This window comes from Juglans regia, chromosome 3 (assembly GCF_001411555.2).
Source record: "Juglans regia cultivar Chandler chromosome 3, Walnut 2.0, whole genome shotgun sequence".
NCBI lineage: Eukaryota > Viridiplantae > Streptophyta > Magnoliopsida > Fagales > Juglandaceae > Juglans > Juglans regia.
The window spans coordinates 7,422,460-7,449,415 of record NC_049903.1 but is presented as its reverse complement, the minus strand read 5'-3'; the positions used below and the strand labels follow the sequence as shown (position 1 = coordinate 7,449,415).

Genomic DNA, 26,956 nt, shown 5'->3' with positions numbered 1-26,956 from the left:
ATAGATCGATGTCTATTGTCCTGTATATAGATGTACTGATGATCTACAGGGGATGCATAGCAAAAAGAGATCCAAGTGATAAAAGACAGACAAAATTGTCATTATCGATCATCGTCTGGTCTTGGCCCTTAAGGTAAATAGAAGTGGTTAATACGTCTTAAATCAAGATAAGCCAGCAAACTGTGCTGTCAGTTATGGCTGATTATCATCTCATTGTCACAAGTCAAAAGCATCGGTTGGCCTAACGTAAATGACAAAATGCCTTTTATCTTCCTCTTCAAATGAGTAGTCACAATTCAATCTCATGCAGCTTGCTCATGTGATAAAACCATATGAAATTAATCTCTGAATTAATCATCATATTATCAATATGTAATACTCGTTTCTAGCTACTTCATTCTCACATAGAATAATTGCAATTGGACCCTATTTTTCAATCCAAGATGCATATATATACGTTTAAGCTTCTCTCCCCTGCCTTTCTTTAATTTATATATAATTCCTAGTCTTACAAATAAGTTTATTAGATTTATCTTCTATCCATTTGAACTGAATCAGGATTCGAATCCAAGTCCATTGCTCTGATATTGTATGAAATCGCCAATTATATTAGAAGTTTTAAGTAGATTATGAGGACGAAAATTTTAATTTTTTGATTATTATTTTAAATATAATTACCTTTAATTAACAAATTTTCTTTTAAATTCATAAGTTGGATCATGGATAACACAAATTTTTTTGTAACTCTTGTCTAGCTATTATTGTATATATCCTTTTTCTTCTCCAAACTAGCAATAACCTATAGAATAAATAATAAGAAATTATAACCTTCTTTAATCCTATTACATATCTTTTTGTGACATGTAAACCACCTAGCAAGCACTAATTAGGGTGAGACTTAATTCTCTGTTTTCAATAAACCAATTAAAGATACTTTGCCATCTAATTAAGTTAGCCTTTAAACCCTTTCTAAATAATGTAATAATTCTCGACACCTTTCTCACTTAAAATAACATTCATCATTAGTTAACTAAAAGACATAGTCTACATATATTGGGAATCGTTCATGCAAGTTCATACAGTTATATTTAAAAAAAAAAAAAATTACAATAATATCCTATTTAAAATATTGATTTTTTTTTTTTACCCTCATTCATCAATAAAATTGTACACACAATCCCATACTCTAGACTGTAAATATAATTTCTCCAAACAAAAAAAAAAAAAAAAACAAGAGAAAAACTAAGATCAACTAAACTCAAGTCCAATATGTAATATGTGCGTCTACTGGCCATCATAGGTACTGTGGTTGTCTTTACTTGATGCAATTGATCTTCAATAATAATACAAAATGTAAATACGTTAACACAGCCGAAAAGAGAAAAAACCAAAACAAAATAGCATTGCTTTTGTGATGGAGAGATGAGACAGAGATAGACAAGAAAATGCAGAAGTGGAAGAAAGGAGATATGCCCTTTTAACCTTATCGTGAAATTCTAACCTTGTAAGTACGTCTTATATATATATATATATATATATATATATATATATATATATATAGACTGTTTTACAATAAGCCAAAAAAAAAAGAGAAATAAGGACACGTCTATGTGGTACTAAAAAAACCAGGCTGCATGCTTGCCAAAATTAACATTTTACAATATGCTTGACTTACAATAACTGTTTTCACACTCCCACTTCAGGAGTGCTCATGGAACTATATATGACTTGGAATGGTACAGATCATCGAAGATAAAAAGTGAAATTGAAATATCATATGACTCATATATATATATAAATATATATATATATATATATATATATGTAACGGCCTATAGTGGTAACCTTGACCAAAACAAGCTAAAAAGAAAGGTAATCGGTCCCAAAATAGATGAACCTCATTTTCTTTGCAGTTTTGACACTAGAGATACTAGCAATTCAGGATTCATATCCCTGCGATTAAAAGCGGGAATAGATAAGCAATTTGTGTGAACAAGTTTCTTGTTCCCTCTTCATTATGGTTCTTGGATGCCAAAGGACCAATTGGAATGCTTACCTCTCTTTGATTCGGGCTCACCTAACTGCAAAGAAACAAAAACCTCTTCATCAGAGCCATTCCTCAATGCTGAGAGATTTTTAGATTCTAGATGATTCTCTCGGTTGTTGCTTTGACGAACTGGAGATCTGGCACCAAAACTTGGAATGAATTGGTGTTCTATGCTTGGAGATGTTTTGATTCCATTTTCTATATGAAACTCATGCATGTATGGTGGATTCTTTTCCTTATACGGCTCGAGTTGAACTGGAACATGCTGGACATTGAAACCAAGTGGCTCGAAGTTCTCTTCAATTTTATATTTTGATGGAAACCGGTCAGCAGGAGATGACTCCCCAACTGTGGAACCAATCCCTGCTGCTGAAGCATTCCTCTGCTCTTGCATCGCAGCTATATCACAATAAAACAATAGATGAGTCACGTGTTAGTGATAAACATGCAGAAAACATTTTGACTGGGCGACTTCCACCCCTTCTCCTGAGACGAGTCAACCCCCACAAGTTTCAAAATGCAGTTCTCTCAGCTTATCAAAAACCAACCAATCAGGCTACAATGTCTTATCTCGACATCCTTGTCATTAAACCTAAATTGAGAATTTTTAGCAGTATCTGAGAACGTTTCCTATGATTTTATAATGAAGGTTTCAGAAAAAAAGATGATTAAACCAATTGCTTAGTCCTTTTTACGTTTTGAGCCCAATTGCTTGGTCCTATGTACGGTAAGAGACATGCTCTTCAAAAAGTTTATGTAGAAGTGAGTGAGAAAAGTTGCATATCATTCCATTAGGAAGTGTACAGGGAAACTACACGGGGACCTCAATATTTGAAACTAGTTTTCAATTTTAGCCATGTTAACCAAAAAATTCTATAGATGTAATATAACACATCACCTGAAAAGAACAGGAGCTTGCGAGTGACAGACAACTATTTTGTCTTTCCCAAAAAACTTGTGAAAACAAAGTCGACCGAGTGGAACAGTATCGCATGCTACTTGAGTGGAAAATTGCCTAATATCACACATAGTTTGACCCAAACTTTCATCCCAAGAACTAAGAAGGACAAGTAACGTTTGGAAACAAAGCCATTAATTTCTATACATTTAATTGACCTTCACAGTTAGATAAAACTGCTACACTTAGGGCCAAGTTTGAGGGTCAAACTGTAATTTTATTGTTTTGTGTGATACAATAACCATGCCCTTCATACCATAGAAAATGGACCACGGAAGTAACCAGGAAGTCAAGTACACAAGGAAAAGAAATAAGCATGGTTCAGAAGCACAAACCTTGAAGCCCTTCATTGGTTATGATGAGATCAAGTTCAAGGAGGTCAAGAAGGCGCCCAAGATCAACTCCGCTAGTCCAGTTTTCTGGGGATTGTCCAACTTTTAGTTTCAACCGACCCCGATTAGCTGTCCCACCCCAAATGATCCCAACAGGTCGTGGCTTCTCCCTGTTCTGGCCAGTTAAGAGAATAAGGCTTCCACTATCACCTTCAAGGTCAAATGTCTGCTGATTCTCTCCAACAACAAGAAAATCAGTAAAGAAACAAATCCCTTTTTCGTCATTGTACTCTAGGGCATAGGCCATTATGGTCCCTACAGTCAACCCAGAACTTCTTCCAACTTTGACCACTTGCCGTCCAATGAGACTGTTAATAGGAGACTGCAAATCTATGGTGTTTACGTCACCTATCTCACCCACCCCTTTTACAGATGTAGACACATTATTCATGTTAAAATCTTCTGCAAAAGGTATGAAGGCCCCATCAGCTCGTACAAATGTTTCTGCATGATCATCAAGTCGATATGGGCATGTGCGGGGGTCAGAACGCAATGAGAAACTTAGCACATTTGAAATTACACACAATCTTGCTCTAGTAAGATATTCAAATAGAAAAGTGATAGTTCCAACTAGGGAAGATTACCACTAATCCAGGATACTTTCAAATTTTAAAATAAGCTTGAAAGGTTAAATCAGCACAAAGCCAAAAGATTCACAAGAGAGGATTACACATTTCTGCAGGCAAAGCTCAAAGGAGCCTAGTCTGCATAGATAACAAAAAATATTCAATACATTTAACCCATTTTGCCTCCTTGAATAAGCCAAAAGTACATTCTGCCTCAACACTCTACCCCCATATCAGCCCTTGTATGCATTATCATTAAAGATCTACCATATCTCTGAGAAACCAGCAAAAGTCAACAGATCAAAAGGATACAAGGCCTCACCTAGGTTCATACCAATGTAAATAGGCTTAGTTTGGTCTGGGCTGATGTATTGTGCACGTGAATGTTTCTGGGTTAGGAAGATATAGAAAAGCTTGTGCTGCTGAGCTATGGTTGCTTCAGTATAGGGACCAGGGGGATCCCTACAGGAATCAACTAAACTATCAGTCTTAAACCATGACCTAATCACAGTCTCATGATCTGATTTTCATTTTTCTTTTATCTTTTAGTTTTCCAGTCTTGCTCAAGAAGCATTTTCCAATCAATGATCCCAAGCAATCTTTTTAGACAGCAAGTTAGCACCTTTCTGAATAATAGAAGCAGGTTCTGCAATATCATTTATAATGACAACTGCAATCTGGAACTGCATTACCTGGGTTCGTTCCAGCAAAGATGTCATACCAAAGAATATCTGTTATGAATGATGTTGCTCTCTCTACAGCACCAAGATACACCCCAGGTCCAAGGCTGGGTGGCAACGGATGAAACATCTTTTGGTTTGGGTAGTCCAAATCTACTGCCACATGCCGATTTGTAAGGAAGCCAACCTGTCTATTTCCAGTTCGGCTTTTTACAATAGCACCCAAAGTTCCATAAGTCTCTTGGCTTGCAACCTATACAGGCAAGAAGCAATAGGTAATTTCAAGGAAAGCACACGAGTCTGCAGAGTGTTACAGATCTCACAAGCAAAATTGAATTTCAACCCATGGCTATTGAAGTTTTGGATACCAAAACCATCTCAACCCATCTCATCTCATCTTATCATTACAATTTTCACATAAAATACAATAAACAATTCAACTTTTCAAATCCCAAAACAATAATAATATTAAAAAAAATATTCTAATAATATTTTATTCGACTTTCATCTAAAACAATCTCATCTCATCTCACTATCCAAACCCCACCTTAACCAATCAAGGACATGGAAAAAATATTTTTTGATAAGTACTAGGAAAAAATGAATTTCACTTGATTAAACATATACAGAAATCAGGACCAGGAAAAAGGAAAAAACAAAAGATCTAGGCCAAAATCAGTCACACTTCTGTTTTTCACTTGCTTACTTGCTGCTTACCATAAAATGCAGCAGCTGTTAAAACCAACCATTACATCGACAAAATGAATAATTAGGGAAAAATTCTCATAAACTCCTAATTCCAAGCAACAATGATTGATACATGCTTTGCCACGGTGTAGTCAAGAATTCTCCAAAACTGGGTACAATAGCCTCCACTTTCTTTTGTGGGATGCTGTACCATAAAAAGGATGTATGTTAAGCTCCTGACCACCCAAATCACCGCATTACAAATACGATTGAATAAACACATGCATACTACAATTTTTGCACAAGCCATTCCAGGATTTTTTTTTTTTTTTTTATAAGTAATAATATTATTCAAAGAAATAGGCATAAGCCCAAGTACACAGGACATATACAAAGGAAACACCTACAACTTCCAAAAACGAAAATAAACTAACACCAGAAAACTAAAACAAATGCAGAAAATTATCCTCCATTACAAAAGCTTTAACCCAAGAACTCAAAGTACTCAAGAACAACTCCCTAAGCTCTCCCAATGAGCGTTATTTATCTTCGAAGCATCTCCCATTTCTTTCAAGCCAAATGCACCACATAAGACAAGGAGGAATCATCTTCCAAAATCTTGCCGCCTTCCTTCAAACCCTTCCACCCTACCAACAGATCCACCACTTTTTTTTTTTTTTTTTTTTTTTTTTTTTTTTTTTTTTTTTTATCAATACCAGGATTTTTTTAATTGAAAACTAGATTTAAAAACCTCTCAAACAGCTATATGGTTACAATTTTTTCCACAAATATTGATAGTTGATAATGAATACATATTGTTATGTTTAAAATATATATTGGTAATTTTAGATCAATTTTAACAAATACATATCCAGCAACATAAAAATCAAAATATTCCAAGGATAATGCTTCTTTAAATCAAACCTGTATTGCTCCCCTCCATCTCAACTTCACCAAAGGGGAGAGAGAGAGAGAGAGAGAGAGAGAGAGAGTATAATTTATTATCAGTTTTTTTAGATATATGCTCATGGCTTATTGAAGTTTATCAATTAGTTCGATCTTGATTCTTGCTTTTAATACAAACGGATAAAAACTACTGAAGCACTATCTAAAAGCGCTGATCCAGAATCATGATGACTTTGGATTAACCAACCTTGAACAGTACAGAGACTCATGATAAATTTGCATTCAAGTGTCTTCCTTGTAATTAAACAGGGACATAAGACAGCAGTTTTCTTCCAGATAAGCTAATACCTGGGAGCCAGAACCAATGCATGGATCACTACCCCTCAAGCCATCTACAAGCTCAGTATATAATTGTTCTTTAGGAGTTGGAGCAGGTGCACCAAAATACGAGAATTCCACAACATCGACATCACACCATACACCTCCTGGCCCCTGCCACGAATATTAAAAGGCCCTTCAAATTACAAATAAAAATATGAGCTCAGTCCATAACACAGACAGCTTGAAATCTCCAGTTTCATTTGTACAAATCTAGAAATTTTTGAAAGGTCCATATTTCTTTTTCGACCCTCTAGATATTTGCTGGCTTTCAAGCATGTCTAGGGAATTTCTTTTTTTTTTTATAAGTAAGCATGTCTAGGGAATTTCAGAAATCTAAAAGTTTTGATATTTGGACCAGAATAGTAAATTGATGTGATAAAAAATAAAACTAGTGCTAAAAAGGTTATTAATAATTCTCAACAAATATGAGGGAAGATTATAAGCAGATATTTGAAAGGACACGGCACTACTGTGTTTCCTTGGAAGAGCATATGCGGGTGTGAGTTAGTAGATCACCTTTCACTCTATAGTTCAGTGGTTGATGAGCTGGGGCATCATTGTGAAAGACTTTCAAAGAGGAAGTATTTTCCTTGTTTTCTATCAAATCAAAGTACAACCTCTTTTTTATAAGATAATTTTATTAATGAGCCAAAAAGGGGTTAACCAAGTACACAGGGAGCAGACAGTAGATACACCTAGTTAGAAAGAGTAAATAGGTCTAAAAAATCCTGAAAATAAATTGGGAAAAGAAGTATGATGTCATCCAATGATAACATGATCTTAAAAGAAAAAATTCCCTAAGCTCCTCCATGGTCTTCTCACAATCCACAAAACTTCAATCATTCATCTCCCTCCAAATGCACCACATTAGTCAAATCACTATCATTTTCCATAATTCGTCACTATATTGGCTGCCAAACCAACCCTTACAACACTTAGAAAAGATTCACCACCCGTCAAGTCATACCCATTCCAATGCAAAAGGGCTAAAATCAGCTTGCCATAAGGCAATATCTATTTCAGATTGCAATAACAAGTGATCTATTTTTTCTTCGTTCTTTTTGCAAACGCAACACCAATTTATCACTACGATATGTTGCTTCATTAAATTATCCTGTGTAAGGATTTTTCTCAACGTAGCCACCCAAGCAAAATATTAAATATCAACAAGCATATAAAGAGATGATCCAAATACCCACGAAAACACAAAACAAAGTCATGAGTCTCAAATTTCCCCACCTCAAGGGCAGCAGGTAGACACTGGACGTGATTGAGCCATTGCCTGTGAACTTTGCGGGCCACGAAGACAAGAATAGCTGGAATATCTGTAAGCACACCCTTTTGGATTCGAAACCCAATTGCAGTGCCAAGACTAACCCGGCGCAAGATCTTGCTATGAAATGCCCTAATGGTCATCAGCTCGAGCAAGGTGGTAGCTCGCTGCCCCGTTGGCAACTGCCCCAGAGTTTCAGGCAGCACCCCCTTTTGAAGGTTTCCAAAGTAGTTTGCCCTATCTTCTGCCGCATCACTTAATCGACTTGAAGTAGGCCATGAGAAGTAGGCAGCACTACTTTCAGAGTGCTGAGCACCTGATGCAAACGGTTGAAGGGGTGATGGACATGAGGAAGGCAGATTAGGATAGGAGTAGTTCCTTTCCAAATCTAGAGCAGATTCATCTGATTGTGTTGACCCCGAATGATGAAATCTTAAATCCAGTCTGGACCTGTCCATCTTTTCGGCTCTCCTACATAATGTTCCAAGTCTCTTGAAAATCCAAATTTATAGTCATGAAACTCCATGAATTACAAGGCTAAGGAATCAACTATAAGACGACACTTTTGAGCCCTTCAGTTATACCAACAAATAAGTACTGCACACCGAAGTAACAACAATAAAACAAACAGATAACAACAATAAAACTCCTAAAAAATCCATCTTGGCCATGAAACCTATTAAGCTTGGGAAAATATGAAGAATTTCTAAGATTTACTAGTCCTAATCAGGAGTATGAGAGTCCAACATGGAAGCTTTATGATACTCCAAGTCTTAAGACAAGCAGTGAAGTCGATACATACGCCAATTTTCCTCACATTTAAAGGAAGCAGGGGGCCGACAATACTTGAGCACAAATCCGGGAAAAAAAATAGCACCTCTACTGTCTTCGGAGCTCAAGGAGGAAAGAAGATTTGTCAAAAGATGCATGAGAAGTGGACTCACAAGGAGAATGTATATTTAATGACACCGATAAAGACCGAGAACTATCACGTTATCATGCAAAACTATAAAACTGAAGCAAAAACGACGAGTGAGGTAGCCACAACACCGAAGAAAGAGAAAGGAAAAGTATTTCTAGATACCCAAAACAACCCAGATAGATTATATGAAAAAATAGGAACTTGAACGCTTATACGGGCAGAACTCACCTGTCAAAAAAAAAATGGTGGAGCTACGATGGAGAGGACTCAGTGGAAAGGCTCTTGACGACTTTCAGTCTTTCATGCCCTAGTACAGATTTCGCACCACATCCATCATCTACCAGATCAGGATGGCAGTAGACAATCACTTCTTCAACGAAAGTAATTTGACACACTGCATAAAGATTAGTATGGTATGTTGCAGAGTAATAAACTGGGAAGGAGAGCTATATTTTAGTGAGAGAAAAAAAAAAAAAAAATACATCGAAGTATCTACTATTTTTGTAGCATAGAAAAAAAAAAGAAAGTTGGAGAACAAAAATACAAGGACTATTATTGGAAGGATATATTTTTATTCACACTTTTCTCACTTTCTTCCTTTTTTATCTTTTCTCTTCTTTTCTTTTTTTCCTTTTGCCTTTTTTGCATTTCATATGAATCGGTGGGAGGATTTTAATGGAGGGGGAGGAAAATAAAATTTCTCAAATCCCATTGATATTAAGTCTGGTGGGGATATAGGGCCCATTCACGTTTGCTCCCCAAAAGTAGCACACCCTTCACCTCAAATAATTCAATTCTCACCCTATTGATGGGTAGGATAAGGGAAAGGATTGTACTCTTTTGTTCTTACATGATTAAATTCATCCACAATTATTTCAAAAGATAATATTTATGTGATCTTTGCTTATGCATGCTTTTTCCATTTGATGTTTTTGAGGTTATAATTAAAAGCAATTTCAAAAAGATAATGGTGGGAGGAATTTAGAAGTGGGGCATAAAGAAAAAAGAGTTGGAGAAGTGCCCTCATATCCCTTAAATATCATTACCACTTTTACTTATCTCCTTTAATGGGTTTTATCTCAATACTATAGTTATAGAGTCCCCAAATATAAAAACTTTCTCAAAGAAAAAAGTATCTTATCTTTCTAGAAGAATCTTATAAAATTATTATCACCATTTTCATATGATCTCTCAATTATGAAATACAATGTTTGTACTAAGAAACTGTATCTTTGAAGATCTGTTTAGTGATGGACTTAAAAAAAAAAAGATGTTGATCACTTAATTCTATTTTTAAATCAATAAGGAAAAGTTGTACAAGATCATGGTTCATGAGCTTTTCTTTTTATGGGTGCAGAATGTTTATCATATATATGCTTGTTTCTATATCAAAATTATGATTTGCAGCTCAACTGAGGCTGAGAGAGAGGGAGAGAGAGAGAGGCCTGGAGCCCAAAGAAAAGTCACCATGAGGAACAAATTCAACAAAGCAATTATTGAGATGGGCTCCACCACAATGTGGCCCTTTAAGAAAGAACGGTGATTTTTGCAAGAGCACTCACCTGCCTATTGTCGGACGTGTATACTCAATCACCCAAACAACCACCAAATTCCAAATCAAAGCATAGTGCAACCATACCCATATTACACTACAAATACCCCTTGCCTTCAATAAATTGAAAGTGCCTTTAAGACATCCTAACACTTCAATTTAGGATTGAAAAATCCCATCTCTTTAACCCCAAATCACTTATGCAGCTTTATACAAAAATTTATTAAAAAAAACATCTTTTACTTTAGTCACTTTCTCTTGATCGTTCCTAATTTGGTGTCATTCGTTTTTTCTTTCCCTCTTCATAAATAGGTAGACCCCATAGATATTTGGATGCTGCCTTTAACGAGCGTCACGGCATCATATTTCCAACAGCCGTCGGGGTTTGTGGCGTGATGTGGATGTTGTGGAATTGGTCAAGATGCTCCTTCATAATAATAATACAAACTCTTTTTCATTTTCAATTATCATTGTCTTGACCTACCAACATTATGAAATGAAAAACCTTGTTAATTTACAATTGTTCATGCCCACGACTCCCTATGCATTTGCATTCCGATGTAATATATACAAATTATTATTATTATCTTATTTTAGAAAAATGTTTCAACAAAAAAAAAAAAATTCATAAAAATAAATTAACAAGCTCATATAAATTCATGCAATACGTCAGATTATAAAATAAATATAACGTATTACATAAATTACGTCAATTTATAAATTTATTTTTATTAATAAAGATTATAACTTTTTTTTTTACACAAAAAAAATATTATTATCACTTCATCACGTTTGTCATAAAATGCAAAAGAAAAGCAATTTTGTCTAATCATATACCTATTTTCAACGACACAATCTAGTTTAGAGCATTAGCATCCTGTGTCCAATTTTAGATTAATAAATATAAATCCACCTTTTTTTCTACTTTAGGAACCCCATTTTCATAAATACCAAATGTTTTACTCTCTAAATCTTTTATATTTCTTCTTTCTGTTTTATTCTTTTTTTTTTTTTATTATTATCAAAACGATTTCTTGAGGTCATATTTTCCAAGAGATCCACCCAACAAGGAATATAAAATTCGATCTGTCCGGAATATAAAACAAGGAAAAAAGTTGAGTTTGTAAATACCAGTTATAATGTTTTCTCAGTTCTCACCCTCCTTTAAGTTTAAGCTCCTTGTTGGGGATTCGTAACTCCTTCCACGTGATCACCTATAACCAGAGAGAGATAAGTCTTGAGAGTTTGTAAAAACGCTTCCAATATCTGAATTAATATAATATGGTTATTTCCTTAGTGTAAAAAGAAGATCACCTCATGATTATACATGTGTGATATAAATAGAGCTTCTAATATCTTCTATTTGATATAATAATCGCCTAATCCTTCATTTAAAATTCAAGTTGTGAGATATTCAATTTCACTCACTAAGAATAACACATTGATAATCTCTCTTTTGAAATTTTTAGGGTGATTATTCTCTCTATGAATCAGTATGCCGAGGTTTAATGTTCATGAGCCAGGCTATTGTCGGGGCCCATGACATGGCCCAAGAGGCCGAAAAGGGGAGAAAAGATTAAAGCCCTTCCACTCCTATTAATATTACTAGTTTACTTACAAAAACATCCAACTATATATTTTTTGAAAAAAACTACTTTGCCTCTCAATTGTTTTGCTTAATTTGACCACTTGACAAATTTTTTTTTTTATTTAGTGATTAAGTAAGTGATTTTAAATGTATTGAGATATTTTTTATGTTTTTAAAATATTTAAATATATTAAAAAATATTAAAAAAATTGAAAAAAAAAAAGAAGACAAAAGCAACAAACAACAAGCCAAAAACAAGAAATTAAAAAATATATATATATAATTGCAAATTATGACGTTTTGAGATTCTTTAATAAAGTATAAAAAATGATTAACTAAATTAACAATTTAAAACCACTAAAAAGCAAAAAAAAAAAAAAAAAAAAATCTGAATGGCTTGATGACTTGATGAGGTTGAAACAAATGGCTCTGGCGCAATGACTGGTCTCGCTGTCTGTTTGGACAAGTCAGAGGCGGTACGGATGTTCTGCTCCACCAATGGGACCGAAATCAAGCGGGCCTGGTGCCAACAGGCCCACCTCTCTCTCTCTCTCACTCACATAAACAACCAATGGCCACGAATCGCAACCCTTCAATCACGCATTACCATTAGAAGAGTTTTGGTTGTGCTTTTCCTATATTTATTGAATTTTTTTTTTTAATAAATGTGTCGGATTTTTTTTTTTTTGGGACTATTATATATATGTATGAGTGTGGAAATTGTCTGTGGTCGAAGGCCAAGGTGATTTTTGTAGGAGGAATAACAGTCAAGCAGATCAGTTAACATATTTCTGATTTTTGTAGGTGATTGATTAATGATGTTCGAATGACTCCAATTTTCTGAATCTGAGGTTTGTAGTTTTTAGTTGGACATGTCTCAGCTTGCTATCAACAAAACCACACTATCTGTGGCTCAAATCGCCGTTTGGTTTTGAGTTAAAAAGTAAGCTTAAAAACTCTCTTACGAAAAAAAAATAATAAAGTTTATAAAATTACTTTAACCACCTAAAAATAAATGAAAACCCACATTTTTAAAAAGCTAGCTTTTGTTGAAAAACATTTTCCGAAACGCTGAAAATCATCGTAATAATTTTAAAAAATAATGATAATATTTCTTCTTATTTTGACCGTTTATGTATTTAATTTTTTTATAATTTTTTTTTTACTGATTAGAAAAGTGACTATTAATGTATTGATATATATTTTTTATTTTTTAAAAATGTTAAAAAAATATGAAAATAAAAAATAAAAAAAATAAAAAAGATGAAATTTACCTGGGCGTGACCGCTATCACTCAATTTTAAAAGAACTTCAATTAAATAAACAGTTTTTAATAGTAGAACTTTTAAAAAAACTCTACAATTAAATACTCTACAACTCTAAGCTTTATTACCTACAACAATTCCATGACAGATTTAGAGAGTGAGATGAGAATTTTATGTTTTATTTAATGTTTAAAATATTATGTTTTAATATTATTATTGTATTGAGATTTGAAAAAGTTGAATTGAAATTTGAAAAAGTTAAATTATTTATTATATTTTATATGGAGATTTGAAAAAAGTGTAATAATGAGATGAGATGATATGAGAATTTTGTGTCTCATTCCATCCCCCAAACCTGACCTTATAAACTTAACAACTATCAAAGAAATAAACTTAACAACTATTATTGCTGTTTTTTTTTTTTTTTTAAAAATATGGTGGTTATCTCTATCTTTACCATTCAGATTAGTTTAAGAATAGTAAGTCACAAAATCATCACATTCATTTAAAATTATTTGTGCACGCATTTTCCCAAGAATCCATTTTCCATCGGGATAGAAAGCCTTGAGATGTTCATCTCAAGTTAAAATCTTATGACTTCAAAGATATAAACATTGCCCCATATTGTCTGCAATCGCACACAATCTACGAAGAAAACTTCTCTCTGTCATGAGGAGTAGAGTAGTCAATATCTGGGCCAGCAGGAATGATGCCAAAGGGATTAATAGTGGGATGGCTTCCATAGTAATGCCGCTTGATGTGTTGCATGTTTACTGTACTACTGATGCCAGGGAATTGAAAAATGTCCTTGGTGTAATTGAATAGATTTGGGTACTCACGTAGCAGCTTCTTGTTACACTTGAAGTGGACATTATAAACCTGTCATTACACAAATTCAACTTTATAAGATGCTTGAAGAGTCTACAGATAAATGCCAGAGTTTCATACAAAAGCGAGAAAGGCAAGTAAAGTTAAAACCTGGATTATCAGATCTAGGCTAAACAGATGCTGTGCCTATGGCCATAGGTATAGATAGACACACACAACATACTAACAAAATGAATGTTATGACTGGTTGCTCTTTTAGACTAAACTCTTCGACTCTCCTAATCTAAAAATGACCAGAGTACCAGATTTTCCCCATATCTCATCATGTAATTCACCAAAAAGGACAAACAGCTTTTGTTCAAACGTTTCCATCATATCAAGTCTTTCTCCAAAACGTCCAAATTGAATTGCCCAAATACATGAAAAACGCGAGAGTTGCCAAGCAATTTTGGACAAATGTCACAAGCCATTGCAATGAAATAATCAGAAGCAGTAATTTTATAAGGTGGCCTAAACTTTTGGCTAAACTATACTTTTGGCTCCGGAAAATATAGAATAAGTTCTGTATTGGTCCTCATAATTTAATAAGTACCAATTTCATTCCTAAAAACTTTAATTTTGATCAATACAATCCCTCTGTCCAATACCGTACTGTCACATAAATTAATGACACGATTTGCACTTGAGATGAGCTATGTCATCAATTACCGTAATGGAACTGTCAATTTGATAGACAGAACAGTTAGGTAGCTCAAAATTCAAATTCAGGAATGAAAATACAAATTTTTTAACATGGGACTTCAATTAAACATCTGCCTGATGTTTCAGTGACAAAAGGTAAAAATTAGTCTAAATCCTTATCCATGCAGCCCTTTAGCTGTCAGTAGCAAAGAAAGAGGATAACGAAAAAATTGGGGTGGTGAAAAGTTTGAGTTAGGCATTATGAGTTCAAAGGTGAGTGAAGGACTGCAACAGTTTGAGATTGGCTTAATATTCCAACAGGCCTCAGCTGTTACCTCATCAAATCTTATGAGGGTGACAAACAATCGAATATCTGCTTCAGTCAGTGTATTCCCGCATATGTACCGTTGCTTGCCAAGTACCTCTTCACATTTCTCCAAAGCTTCATACAACTGGTTTACAGCCTGCAGAAAGAAAGATCGATTAAGATACTTAAGAAATGCCATAGTTATTGTCAGGATCCTTTCAGAATTTAAATACAACAACAAATCCCGTCTTGTTAAGACAAATATAAAATATTAAATCTACTCATTCCTATTAGCTTAAGCTTTAAGGACAAGTGGTGATTTCACATGATATCAGAGCAGGGGTCCTAAGTTCGAACCCTGACTCTACACTTCACCCGTATAATTAAATATGCCACATGTTAGGTCCACTTATTGAGAGAGAGTCTGGCCCACACGCGAGGGGGAGTGTTAAGACTAATATAAAATATTAAATCTACCAATTCCTATCAACTTAAGCTTTTGAGGTAATTGGTGATTTCACACATCTAATTTAAATGACTAAGGCATAGAAAATATGCATACCTCTTCATAAGGACCTTGCTTCCTTGCAAACCCACATTTATAGACACCATTATTTATTCCATGGTAAATCCATTCGTTAGTCTCATCAATTTGGGCTTGCAAGTGAGGAGGATAAAGGTCCAAAGCTGCATTATCTGCTATATCATTGAATTCAGAATTAAACATGCGGATTATCTCCGAGCTCTCATTGTTGACAACTGTTTTGAGTTTTTTGTCCCATAGTACCTATCATTTAACAAAAATCAATCAAATAGTTATAGAGTTCAAACATCTATGAGCCCCCTAAAAAAATAATATCAGAGAAGGGGGTCCCTTCATGCAGATAACAAACATACAGGAACCGTGTACTTTCCAGAGTAGTTTGAACTAGCAAGGTCATAAAGTTCTCTAATACTTTTAGCTCCATTCAAAGGGTCAGGCTCAGCTCCTGGTTCTTCCGTCTCCGAAGCAGGGAAAACCCATCCCATATGCTCATCAGTTTCCTTTGTTCTTTCCCACTTGGATTTGACTGACTGGGCATAAGCAAATAGACAAGATTGGATTGATCATAAAATTCTGATTCCACTACTAGAAACTAAAAGTAAATACACTGACCGTGAAACTAATGGCTTTGTCAAGTCCTTTGATCTTCAAATATGCAATGCACCTGGAAGCCCATGGGCAAGCATATGATATGTACAGATGATACCTTCCAACTTCTGCTGGAAATTGGGATTCTGGACTACGTGAGATAAAATTACGGAATGTTGAAGCGGTTCTGGTGAAAGCACCAGAATCTGCCGTCTCATCTACTGCAGAATGAGCCATTTTTACAAAGTACTGAAGAATATGCAATTGAAAATTATCAATACTTCCAATGTTTTACAAATTCAAAACCATATAAACATATAATTCAGATCCAAAGACTTGTCACCTTGTTGTTGGAGTTGCATAACAAATCAGGAAAAAAAAAATGTATGCTAATTTCTAACGTAACATTAATAATGTTGTGGCAGAAAAGTAACATCTTAGGGAGAAGATAATTCACTAGAAAGAATTGCAATCACACACAAATGTATGCTACTTTATAAAGGATTCTGGTCAATTGGTTTGACATTATTGTCCAAAGGAAAATTAGTAGGTACTTCCGAAGTATGCAAGCGATTCTAATGGCATGACATTTTATCATAGGATGGGAGTACCATGTCACCATACCACCTAACAAACGTTACATGCTTCACCAACAAAGGTATTACAATCCTCTGAGTCAGTGAGCATGAAATCCAATAAACAATAAATTTATATAGCATCCAGGACAAAAACACAAGTAAAATATAATATAAACAGTAATCCCAACCCCATGGAGTTGGCCCAAGTGGTGAAGGCCTTGGTCTTGGAGTATCACTCCCTTCAATGTCCAAGGTTCAACACATCATGGGTGTAAACAATCCTTTGGGGCCACACCCTCTGGTGAAAAGCCAGCGATCTAACTAGTTCTATGTAAGGAAATCACCGATGGTGCGGTGCACGGGACCGGAGTTTACTCTGCAGGAGTGGGTCCAAAGGGCCTGCCTTGGAGAGGTTCCCGAAATAAAAATAAAATAAAATAAATAAATAAACAGTAATCCCACCCGATTCCCAGTAACCTGCTCTATTAGTAAGGGAAGACAATTTTCTAAAGTGGCCATAAATGCAACAACCTCACTTTGTTCTGCTGGAAAATATTGCATACAAAAAGCAAAATTCCAGGTCATGTGATAAAAACAAAATTTACAACTACTCTTACCCATTATTCATGGTGAAAAACAGTTAATATTTACGGGGCCTAAAATCATATTCATATCAAGATTCTCCCCGAATAATTTTCCTTTGAAACAAACAGATCAGACCAAAATTTATCCTTTATCAATTGACTCTGTTCATAGCTACAGCATTTCGAAACGAGAAAACAGATCGTAAAGTAGTACCCCACGAAAAAAAGTCAAAGTCAATAATTATTCAGAGATCCATATGATCCATCGTCCATAAAAATCTGTAATCACGGTTCTGGTTTCATGAAGGTCAATCCCTTTAATTAAGAGCAGCTCGTGCTTAAAGCAGTTCGATAAAATCCCAGAAACTTTATAATTCGTCAATTTATGCCAACACGAGAGGGAGAGAGAGATGAATGGCATCGAGAAATAAAAGGGGATTGCATGCCATATACCTTGGAAGGGAATCGCAGAATGAGCTGCTTCTGTGTTGCAAATGCTGAGAGGTGTTTGTTGAAGACAGAGATCACAGCCACTCTTTCTTAACAGCAAGCTGCGAGGGCGCGGCAGAAAATAATAATAATAATAACCATTTGGGCAGATAAAATAAAGAATAATTTTAGTTAGCAAAGTTACTGATTTTTCAAAAAAGTAAAAAATAATTACCACTACTGCATTTATGTATTTTTTTAACACTTAAAAAAACACAAAAAATTAAATTGAAATAGCGGTAACTTTGAGGGACTAATTGAGGAGGTTGAACAGCAGCACCCTAAATCTATAATTTGTGATTTTTCTAAAAATAGTGCTGAGTTAATAAAAAAAATCCAACATAAATTAATGAGAAATATTTTATTCATAAAAAAATTTTATAAAAATAAATTTATAAATTAATGTAACTTAATGTGATATGTTAGATTATAAAATTAATTTTATTGTAACTTAGATTGTAAAAATTAGAAATGTACTAAAAACTTGCTCCAATAATTTAGAGGTGGCAGGGTTGCCTGAAGCTGCCATTTTTTAAGGAGCTATATATGCAAACCAAGGAGACTTGATTGCTGCATCACGGAAGACAATACTGTTCGCTTGATGCGAAGAAATTCATGGTATTGAGTAAGAATAAATATAAATAGAAGTCACTATTAGGAGTATCTATTTTGTATATATGATGTGGCATCATCTAGACTACACATCTTCCCAAGTGAGTGTTAGGAACAATTAACTAGAAGCAGCCACGTAGTGAATGTAAAATGTGCACTGCTATAATGACTTCTCTCTAGCATTACTCATTAAATAATGACATGTTAATGTGTTATTATCCATTAATTAACTAGCAAGTTAATTATTTGATCATAACATATATGGTGAGTTTGAAAAATGTTCCGTGAAACCAAAGCTCCTGTTACCATCTTTGTGAATCTTTCAAATGGAAATGAAAAGGGTAGGAAAAAGGAATTGAAATGGAGACGCGGCCACTATTTCCACTCAAAAATCACGATGATTAAACAACAGAAAACCAGTGGGACCATGACATGGTGATGGTGGACTCCCAACACTAATTCTTTTTTGCTTTATGCTAACAGCCTTTCATAGTGGAAAGCAAACATCAGAGTGCTGCAATCATGTAGAAACTGTTCCATTCCTGAAGATTTTACTTTGCTTTGCTTTGCTTTTGAGCCAGAAATCTATGTGCTCACTTGTGGCCGCAATTTCAAGCGCATGTTTTAGACCCAAGAGAGAGTATGAAAGAAAGAATTCTCCTGAAAAGAGTACGTAAACGGTAAAGAGAGTTATTACTGGAAAGAAATTCCGTTAGAAAATGATAGGTTATTATTCTCTTATTATTTATTATTTATTGTATTTAATGATTAAAAAATTGACTATGGATAAAATTATATATATTTTTAATTTTTTTTAATAATTAAAAATGTTAAAAAAATACTTAAAAAGAAATAGCTACTGATTACGATTTGATAGCAACTGGGTAGGCATTAAAGACAGGCCATATTAATCACCATGATTGAACAGAGCTGAAAATCCTACCAAGATTCAAGGTCTGTAATGAAAAATCTAGTGATCGTAAGTCAGCATTTAACTCTATATTGTTTTGTAGGGACAAAGTTTTACGCATTAATGTCGTAAGAGATTCGAGAACTCGCCAGAAAGAGCTGTCGGATAAGGATTGAAGAGACGATGAGGCAAATTTTTCAGTCGCTTTCGTAGAAAAAATTTACATTTTATACATCAGTGGCATTATTGTAATTCAAAGAAATTTCAAGGATAATAATGTCCAGGCCCGTATGGACGGTACGTAGACGGACTCAAGTTTCATTGCGCTTTAGTAAGCATGGAATGACAGTCAGATATATGATTACGGACGTATCCAAGCTTGCTATCAGCAAACCCACATATACGTGGCATTGTGGCTCAAAATAATGGCACCGTACTAACTTAACTATTATAACGGTTTTTTTCCATCTTTTTTTTTTTCAAAGTTCCCAACAAGGTGGTTATCCCCATCTTTAACATGTAGATACGTATGAAGAACAGTAGAGAAGGTCACACAACATGATCACATTCATCCAAAATTATTTGAACACCTTTTCACAAGAATCCATTTTCCCTCAGGATAGATAAAGCCTTGAGGTGTTTATTCAAACCCTACTGATTTCGAGATACAAACTTCATCTTATAGTCTGCAACAACAGAGTCATGCAGAAAACTTCTCTCTGCCATGAGGGGTAGAGTAGTCAGTATCTGGGCCAACAGGAAGGATGCCAAATGGATTGATAGTAGGATGGCTTCCATAGTAATGCTGTTTGATGTGTTGAATGTTGACCGTACTACTGATGCCAGGGAGTTGAAAAATGTCCTTGGTGTAATTGAACAGATTTGTGTACTCCCTTATCAGTTTCTTGTTACACTTGAAGTGGAGAGCATAAACCTGTCATCACACAAACTCAAATTTCTAAGATGCTTGGAGAATCTGCAACAGATAAATTTTAGACTTACACACAAGAGCAAGAAAACAAGCAAAGCAAAAACCTGAATTATAGGATCCAGGCTAAACAGATTATGTACATATGGCCATAGGTTTTGGTAGACCAGCATAATAACCAAGAAATGTTATCAATGGTTGGCCTTTTCCAGTCTTAAGATTCAAAAATCAGACTTTCGAACATCATGTAATGCCAAACAAAAAAGCAAGAACATAATCATTCCATAAAAGCTCAAATTGAATTGCTTGAACGTATTCTACATGTGAGAGTTGCTGAGCCATTTTGGGCAAACGACTGCGATGAGAAATAAAAGGGGCTGTGTGGAATAACACATGGGAAATTTGGTAATCAAAACAACTATTTTACGAGGTGGACCACCATTTACTTTTGGTTCCAGAAATAGAGGATCAGTAACAAGTTTGTCCTAATATTTTAAGAACTACTTTCATTCCTAACATAAACTGATGTCGTGACAAACACAACCTATAACCTTTTTGTCCCCTGTAACAGCATCCTCAATTGGGTATACGAAGTTTTTATGTAGCTCAAAGTTCAAATTAAAATTAGGACTAAAATAAATTCTATCCCATGTTCTAAGGGACCAGAAGAAAGATTTGTCTAAATTTTAATCAATGCACCTTTTAGCTGTTCAGTAGCAAAGGAAGGAAGACAGCAACAATTTCGGAGTCATTAGACAACCACGGTTTTAAAAGGCTTCACTTTTTGCTTGAGTGGCTTAGATTACCTCATCAAATCTTATGAGACTGACAAACAATCGAATATCTGCTTCAGTCAGTGTGTTGCCACATATGTAGCGTTGCTTTCCAAGTATCTCCTCACATTTTTCCAAGCCTTCAAACACCTCTTTCAGAGCCTGCCGAAAGAAGGATCAATTAAGATACTTATAAATAAGCATAGTTATTGGAGTAAACACCAAGCCACTTCTTCGAGAAAGTAACAATCCATATAGTGCATACCTCTTCATAAGGCTCTTGCTTCCTCGCAAACCCAGCTCTATAGACACCATTATTTATCGCATGATATACCCATTCATTAGTCTCATCAATTTTAGCTTGCAAGTGAGGAGGATAAAGGTCCAAAGCTGCATTCTCTGCCATAGCATTGAACTCAGTATTTAGCATGCGGATTATCTCCCCACTCTCATTACTAACAATTGTTTTGAGTTTCTTATCCCATAGTACCTGAGCAAGACCAAATAAATTGTTTAGGAATGTCAACATCTATCAGCCAGAAAAGGGAGAAAATGTAGTAGGGAAAAAGGGTTAATGTGAATGACATACAGGGACAGTGCACTTTCCAGTGTAGTTTGGACTGGCAATATCATAAAGATCCCTAATACTTTTTGCTCCATTCAAAGGGTCAGGTTTAGCTCCTGGTTCCTCTGTCTCCGAAGAAGGAAAAACCCACCCCATATGCTCATCAGTTTCCCTTGTTCTATCCCACTTAGGTTTAACTGGCTGAGGATGATAACCAAATAGACAACATTAGTTTGGTCATAAAATTTTGATCCCACCCTGAGAAACTTATCATAAAATTCACTTACCGTGAAACTAATGGCCTTGTCGAGGCCTTTGATCATCAAGTATGAAAGGCACCTCGAAGCCCATGGGCAAGCATATGATACATACAGATGATACCTTCCGAATTCTGCAGGAAATTGGGAGTTTGGATCTCGTGAAATAAAATTACGGAATGTTGAAGCTGTTTTCACAAAAGCACCAGATGCTGATGTCTCATCTAATCCGGATCGGGCCATTGGAACGAAGTGCTGTAGAATATGCAATTGAAGAAATTATAATTACTTTACTTTAACATTTTACAAACTAAAATCTGTTAAAAAACATTTAGGGGTTGTTTGAGAAACACATCTTATCTCATCTAAAAAAATTTCATAATTTCCTTCCTAAACATCACTTAAACACAAACAATTTTCAATTTAAAATCTTCAACTTTTTTATCTAATCATTACCTAATTATTACAACTTTCCCAAACTTCCCAAAAAAACATAAAAAATAATTTATTTTTTCAAATTTCAAAACAAAAATAATATCAAAAAATTATATTCTAACAATATTTTAACTTTTTAATGTTTTTATTCAACTTTTTTTCTCTTCTTTTCCAAAATCCAATAAAACATGTTAATTCAAATCATTTCACTACTATTTTCAAATTTTTTATCTCATCTCATTCCCTAAGCATTCCCTTACATTCAGATCGTAGACCTTTGTCCTCTTACTGTTGGAGTAGCATAATGATATGACATAAAAGTCATAATTTTAGGGGAAAGACATTCAATATACAAGAAAATAATTCTTAGGAGAGAAAAACTTCCAACCGGTCCATCTGTTTTTCCTCAAACAACAGCCAACCAATAAATTTGTGCCACGTAGCTCTTCTATTTCCCATCCCATAGGTGTCTACAACAGATAATCTTGTAAAAGTCCTTCCCTCCCATGCAAAAAATCCCTTTCCCCTCTCCCTCTTCCACCGAAGCCCACCACTTGTGATTGATGATTTTATTGTTTCAAATTGTGATTGATGATTTCAACTTGGAGGAAGGGGCGGTAGATTTCTTCATGAAGCCGGTGAAGTTAACCTTTCTGCTGATTTTTTTTGTTTTAATTTTGTAAAACCAGAGAGGGTTGATTAGAATTGCTCTAAAGTGCTCTTTAGACCTTAAAAGTATAAATGATGCAAGAATCACCAGTCGAAAGGATGGGCAATGGAGTCAAGGAGGGGTGCGGATCGGGTGGAGGGTTGGGAGTCGGATCTGGTAGCGATGGCGAGCGAGGCGTCAACGAGGTGAGGAGGGGCAGTGGAGGGTTGGGAGTCGAATCTGAACCACCGTGGGTGGAGAGGCTAGTTTGGATGGAGATGGAGCCCCTGAAGGGTGCTTCCAATCTGCCATCAAAAGGGGCCACGAGATAGGAATTAGAGGACTGGTTTTGTTGTGGATGATGATGATGATGATGGTCTTGGTGTTGCTGATGGTGGCGAGTGGTGGTAGTGTTGCTTTGCAAATCTGTTAGTTCCATTTGAGGGGTATTATTTTACTACTACGGCGGTGGTTTGGGTTTTGTGTGGTGGCGGTGGTCTGGGTTTCTCGTTGCATTCAACAAAGCACAGAGTAAAACAGAGAAATTAACGATTACGCTTGCCTAATAATTGCACAACAAATAAATGCCCATAAGCCAAAATGGATCAAAACAAAACCAGTGTGCAATATTGGTGACGAAAGCAGTGACCGAGCCACAGAGAGAGTTGTTTCCTATACCGCAACGAGTCACGATGAATTCACGAAGGAAAAAAAACAAAACAAAAAGAAGAAAGAAAAAGAGAAGGCAGGCCAGTCTACAAGGTCGTTATCTCCTTCCTATATATTACCGTTCCTTCTCTTTATATTTCTCGAAAGGAATGTGATTTTCAGAGATACTTCAGGAAGCGGGAATTCTATAGAAGTATAATGCTAGTGCTCCAGTTGGGGGCTCCGCTAGAGCTCTAACATCTGTTTTTTATATGTTTTTTTTTTAAGTTATTTTTTATATAAATTTTTTTAATAATTTTAAATATTTTAAAAAATAAAAAAATTCAATATTATTAAAAAATATTTTTTAATGACTTTTTTTTTGTACTTTTTAATTAAAAAATATTTTTAATGATGTTTTAAATTTATTTTATTTTTTAAAATCATTAAAAAAATCTATATAAAAAATTACTTAAAAAAATACATAAAAATACGTAGTATAGCTCCAGCGGGAGCTCCCCGCTGTAGCATCATCCTTCTATAGAATCTGCTTTGATACTCCCAACGGAGAGAGGAAGCTGGGGCACCATGAGAGAGTATTTAAAGTCGCAGTTTAATCAGATAAAATATCAGATCTATTGTTTCTAGGAAAAATATTTGCATCAGCCTACTATTTATCACACACTCAACACACTTAGTATATTGAGTTAAAAAAAAAAAAAATTGAATGCATGGTGTGTGGAGAGTATAGGCTGAAGCATAGAATTACTCTTATTTCTAATGTAAAACTTCATACGTGGCATGTTATGGTTGGAGGCTGTTAAACACCCAACATCAGCCGGACCGACCCAAAGAGTAACTCTAGTAGATGAGGTTTGCTGCGCATCAACCGGAAGCCGCAGCACACCTCACAGAATTTTTTTTTTTTTTTTTTTCGCTCAATGCGTTGAGTGTGCTGAGACTTCCGGCTGATGCACATATTTTTTCCTAGTAGATAGATCCGTTTGACATCTCTGTCTGTATAACCAGTTCACTTCATAGTTAAATCTCTCTCTCCAAGCCATAATTAAATTGCATTTATAAAAAAAAAAGACATCCATGATTGCTTTCCACATGAAATACTATACTTGTAACTTGATATAATTGCCAGATATCCTGGCGACAAAAGTCAAGCTTTAAATTTTTGTAGAGTACCCAATGACCTAAATGTTTTGTTCAGGGTGAAAAAGCATTGAGATACCTATATGGGTTCTTAAATCATTTTCATTTCAAAGTTCTCCCCACAAATTACTTCCCATCGAAACTAACAGATAAGACCAAAATTTACCCTTTATCAACTCCCACTTAGCTAGATTTCGATTTCTAATCAATATATAATATATACAGATTACACTAATACGATACGAATAAAACTTCCGCGGTAAGCCAAAAAGACAGAACATATAATAAAGTAGTACCCCATGAAATAACTCGAAGCTAAGAATTTTTCTGAGACCCCCCTTACTACCATGGCTCACAGAAAACTGTATGAGTTCTGGTACTACGGAACCCAGTTTAAAGAACTTCATGGAAGCCACTCCCTGTCGGTAGGAGCAGGTAGTGTTTTAAGCAGTTCAATAAAATCCCTAAATTATAACTCATCAAATTAAGCCAACATGAGAGAGAAAGAGAGAGTTATTTACCTCGGAATGGAAACGCTAGATGAGCTGCTGCCTTGTGTCAAAAGCAGAGAGTGGATTGATAAAGATGCAGATCACGGCTCCAGCCAGTACTGGACGTATTTATTGTCGTCAACACAAGCCTCATCCCCATCCCTATCCCTTTCCCTTTCACCTACCCTTCTTCGCCTTTCCCACCTGCCACTCTCCTCTTCCCACGAAATTACAAAGCCTTATCTTCAGGCGGGACCCTCCCCTTTTGTCTTTCCTCCTCCTCTCTCTCTCCCTATCCGATTAGGGGTGTAATAGTCCCATTTAATCCAATTTTAGATAAAATTTTAGATCAAATCGATATATATTAAATTTACATTTTAAGAAATGGATTTGCAGCAGGTATTCTCTAAATCGATATTATTGATTTAATTCGGTTTGATTTTTCCATTTTAATATACTATATTATATATTATATAATAATATATTATAATATATAATATTATAGTAATATATTATAATATTAGTGGTTGGGCAACCCGGTTAAAAAATAACTTATTTTGTAAAATATAAATATGTTTTGGGTTAAAAAAAAGACGTAATCATAAGTAGTATATAGAAAATTTTTTATGAATTTAATTTCTGCACCTAACAAATGAAAAGAGATGTGGAGAATTTTTGTGATAGTAATAGTATTTCATTGCATAAATCGAAGCAATTCAACCGAAGAAAAAAAAATGAGAAGTGTTAAAATGAAGGGTTGGATTTAAATCTTAAAAATTTTAATGTACCAGCAGCAGCCTCGTCCTTCAAAAAATAACACACGTAAACATCATATCTTTAGATATGATTTGGATCAATGTATTAATAGTAATGACATGATTTGTGAATAGTAATGTATAAAATTATTTGGATTAAGATGTTTTATTTTATTTTAGAAAATGAGAGAAAAAAAATTAAAATAAAAATATTATAAAAGTTAAAATATTATTGGAATATAATTTTTTAATGTAGTTTTTGTTTTAAAATTTAAAAAATTTATATTTAAGAAAATTGTAATGATTAGATTAACAAATTAAAAAATATTTTATATTTAAATAATATTTTAAAAAATATATAAAAGTTTCTAAAAACCTAAGAATCTATTAATCTCTTCCTCGAACTTAATAATTTTGTTTGGGAAGAAATAGATTGTCAATTCCCTCCCGACCCAATGATGTTGTAAATTTTTAATTTTTTTTAAAATGTTTATGATGATTAAAAAAATACATAAAAAAAGAAGAGAAAAATAAAAAATAAAATAAAATACACATTCATGACATATTTTCAGGTTACTTTTTTATTAGTTATAGCAGTTCTCTTTAGTTAATTAAGAATATTATCATATTTAAATTATGTTAAAACTCTAATTATTTATATAGTTATACCTTTTTTAAAATATTTAACAAAATTTTATTATTTATTTAATGATGAAATATTAGTATTTTATAAATGGCTTGATTATTTTGAAATTAGTGGTACTTGTGTAAAATCCTGTATGGCGTAAGATTTTTTAATTGATAAAAAAAAAAACATGTTTGCCACATCTGTCAAATTGAAGAAAAAAATAAAGTGTAATTTCAAATATTAAAATAGTCTAATGTATAAAAATAAAATTATTATTTATTTATGTTCATCATTTATTATGAAATTTAAATTATATTAAAAATTCAAA

General features: G+C 34.3%; 3 protein-coding genes across 7 annotated transcripts; all 3 read right to left on the bottom strand.

Annotated features, from left to right (window-relative positions):
* Positions 1-1,638: 1,638 nt before the first annotated feature.
* On the bottom strand, positions 1,639-9,431 carry LOC108984146 (protein NARROW LEAF 1-like). Of its 3 annotated transcripts, XM_035688456.1 has the most exons (7): positions 9,041-9,430; positions 7,857-8,361; positions 6,585-6,728; positions 4,656-4,896; positions 3,341-3,841; positions 2,057-2,446; positions 1,639-1,953 (listed from the first exon to the last, which is right to left on the bottom strand). In XM_035688456.1, exons 2-7 carry the CDS (start codon positions 8,346-8,348, stop codon positions 1,946-1,948), a joined length of 1,776 nt encoding a protein of 591 aa, XP_035544349.1. In that variant the 5' UTR covers positions 8,349-8,361; positions 9,041-9,430; the 3' UTR covers positions 1,639-1,945. The 3 variants fall into 3 exon arrangements, with proteins under 3 accessions (XP_035544349.1, XP_018811545.1, XP_018811543.1); XM_018956000.2 differs by having other exon boundaries at positions 1,639-2,446; positions 3,341-3,799; positions 9,041-9,431; XM_018955998.2 differs by having other exon boundaries at positions 1,639-2,446; positions 9,041-9,429.
* A 4,251-nt stretch (positions 9,432-13,682) lies between these two features.
* LOC108984148 (glutathionyl-hydroquinone reductase YqjG-like) lies at positions 13,683-17,940 on the bottom strand. Of its 2 annotated transcripts, none has more exons than XM_018956005.2 (6): positions 17,781-17,940; positions 16,190-16,414; positions 15,931-16,107; positions 15,596-15,820; positions 15,062-15,190; positions 13,683-14,096 (listed from the first exon to the last, which is right to left on the bottom strand). In XM_018956005.2, exons 2-6 carry the CDS (start codon positions 16,400-16,402, stop codon positions 13,863-13,865), a joined length of 978 nt encoding a protein of 325 aa, XP_018811550.1. In that variant the 5' UTR covers positions 16,403-16,414; positions 17,781-17,940; the 3' UTR covers positions 13,683-13,862. The 2 variants fall into 2 exon arrangements, with proteins under 2 accessions (XP_018811550.1, XP_018811551.1); XM_018956006.2 differs by having other exon boundaries at positions 16,190-16,386; positions 17,781-17,897.
* A 1,926-nt stretch (positions 17,941-19,866) lies between these two features.
* Positions 19,867-25,479, bottom strand: LOC108984143 (glutathionyl-hydroquinone reductase YqjG-like). Of its 2 annotated transcripts, XM_018955993.2 has the most exons (7): positions 25,276-25,431; positions 25,051-25,173; positions 21,892-22,116; positions 21,629-21,805; positions 21,305-21,529; positions 21,073-21,201; positions 19,867-20,272 (listed from the first exon to the last, which is right to left on the bottom strand). In XM_018955993.2, the coding sequence occupies exons 2-7, from the start codon at positions 25,159-25,161 to the stop codon at positions 20,039-20,041; spliced, it is 1,101 nt and encodes a 366-aa protein (XP_018811538.1). In that variant the 5' UTR covers positions 25,162-25,173; positions 25,276-25,431; the 3' UTR covers positions 19,867-20,038. The 2 variants fall into 2 exon arrangements, with proteins under 2 accessions (XP_018811538.1, XP_018811540.1); XM_018955995.2 differs by lacking the exon at positions 25,051-25,173 and having other exon boundaries at positions 25,276-25,479.
* Between the last annotated feature and the right edge of the window lie 1,477 nt (positions 25,480-26,956).

Excerpts from the sequence above, each read along its gene's own strand:
- LOC108984148 (XM_018956005.2), bottom strand. The coding sequence starts at position 16,402 with ATGGCTCATTCTGCAGTAGATGAGACGGCAGATTCTGGTGCTTTCACC. Across the intron at positions 16,108-16,189 it reads ACAAAGCCATTAGTTTCACG|TCAGTCAAATCCAAGTGGGA; the intron begins GTCAGTGTATTT and ends GCTTATGCCCAG. Across the intron at positions 15,191-15,595 it reads AGCAAGGTCCTTATGAAGAG|GCTGTAAACCAGTTGTATGA; the intron begins GTATGCATATTT and ends TTCTTTCTGCAG.
- LOC108984146 (XM_018955998.2), bottom strand. The coding sequence starts at position 8,348 with ATGGACAGGTCCAGACTGGATTTAAGATTTCATCATTCGGGGTCAACA. Across the intron at positions 3,842-4,655 it reads CTTTGCTGGAACGAACCCAG|AAACATTTGTACGAGCTGAT; the intron begins GTAATGCAGTTC and ends ATGATCATGCAG. Across the intron at positions 2,447-3,340 it reads AACCAATGAAGGGCTTCAAG|CTGCGATGCAAGAGCAGAGG; the intron begins GTTTGTGCTTCT and ends ATTGTGATATAG.
- LOC108984143 (XM_018955993.2), bottom strand. The coding sequence starts at position 25,161 with ATGAAGTTCTTTAAACTGGGTTCCGTAGTACCAGAACTCATACAGTTT. Across the intron at positions 21,806-21,891 it reads ACAAGGCCATTAGTTTCACG|CCAGTTAAACCTAAGTGGGA; the intron begins GTAAGTGAATTT and ends TATCATCCTCAG. Across the intron at positions 21,202-21,304 it reads AGCAAGAGCCTTATGAAGAG|GCTCTGAAAGAGGTGTTTGA; the intron begins GTATGCACTATA and ends TTCTTTCGGCAG.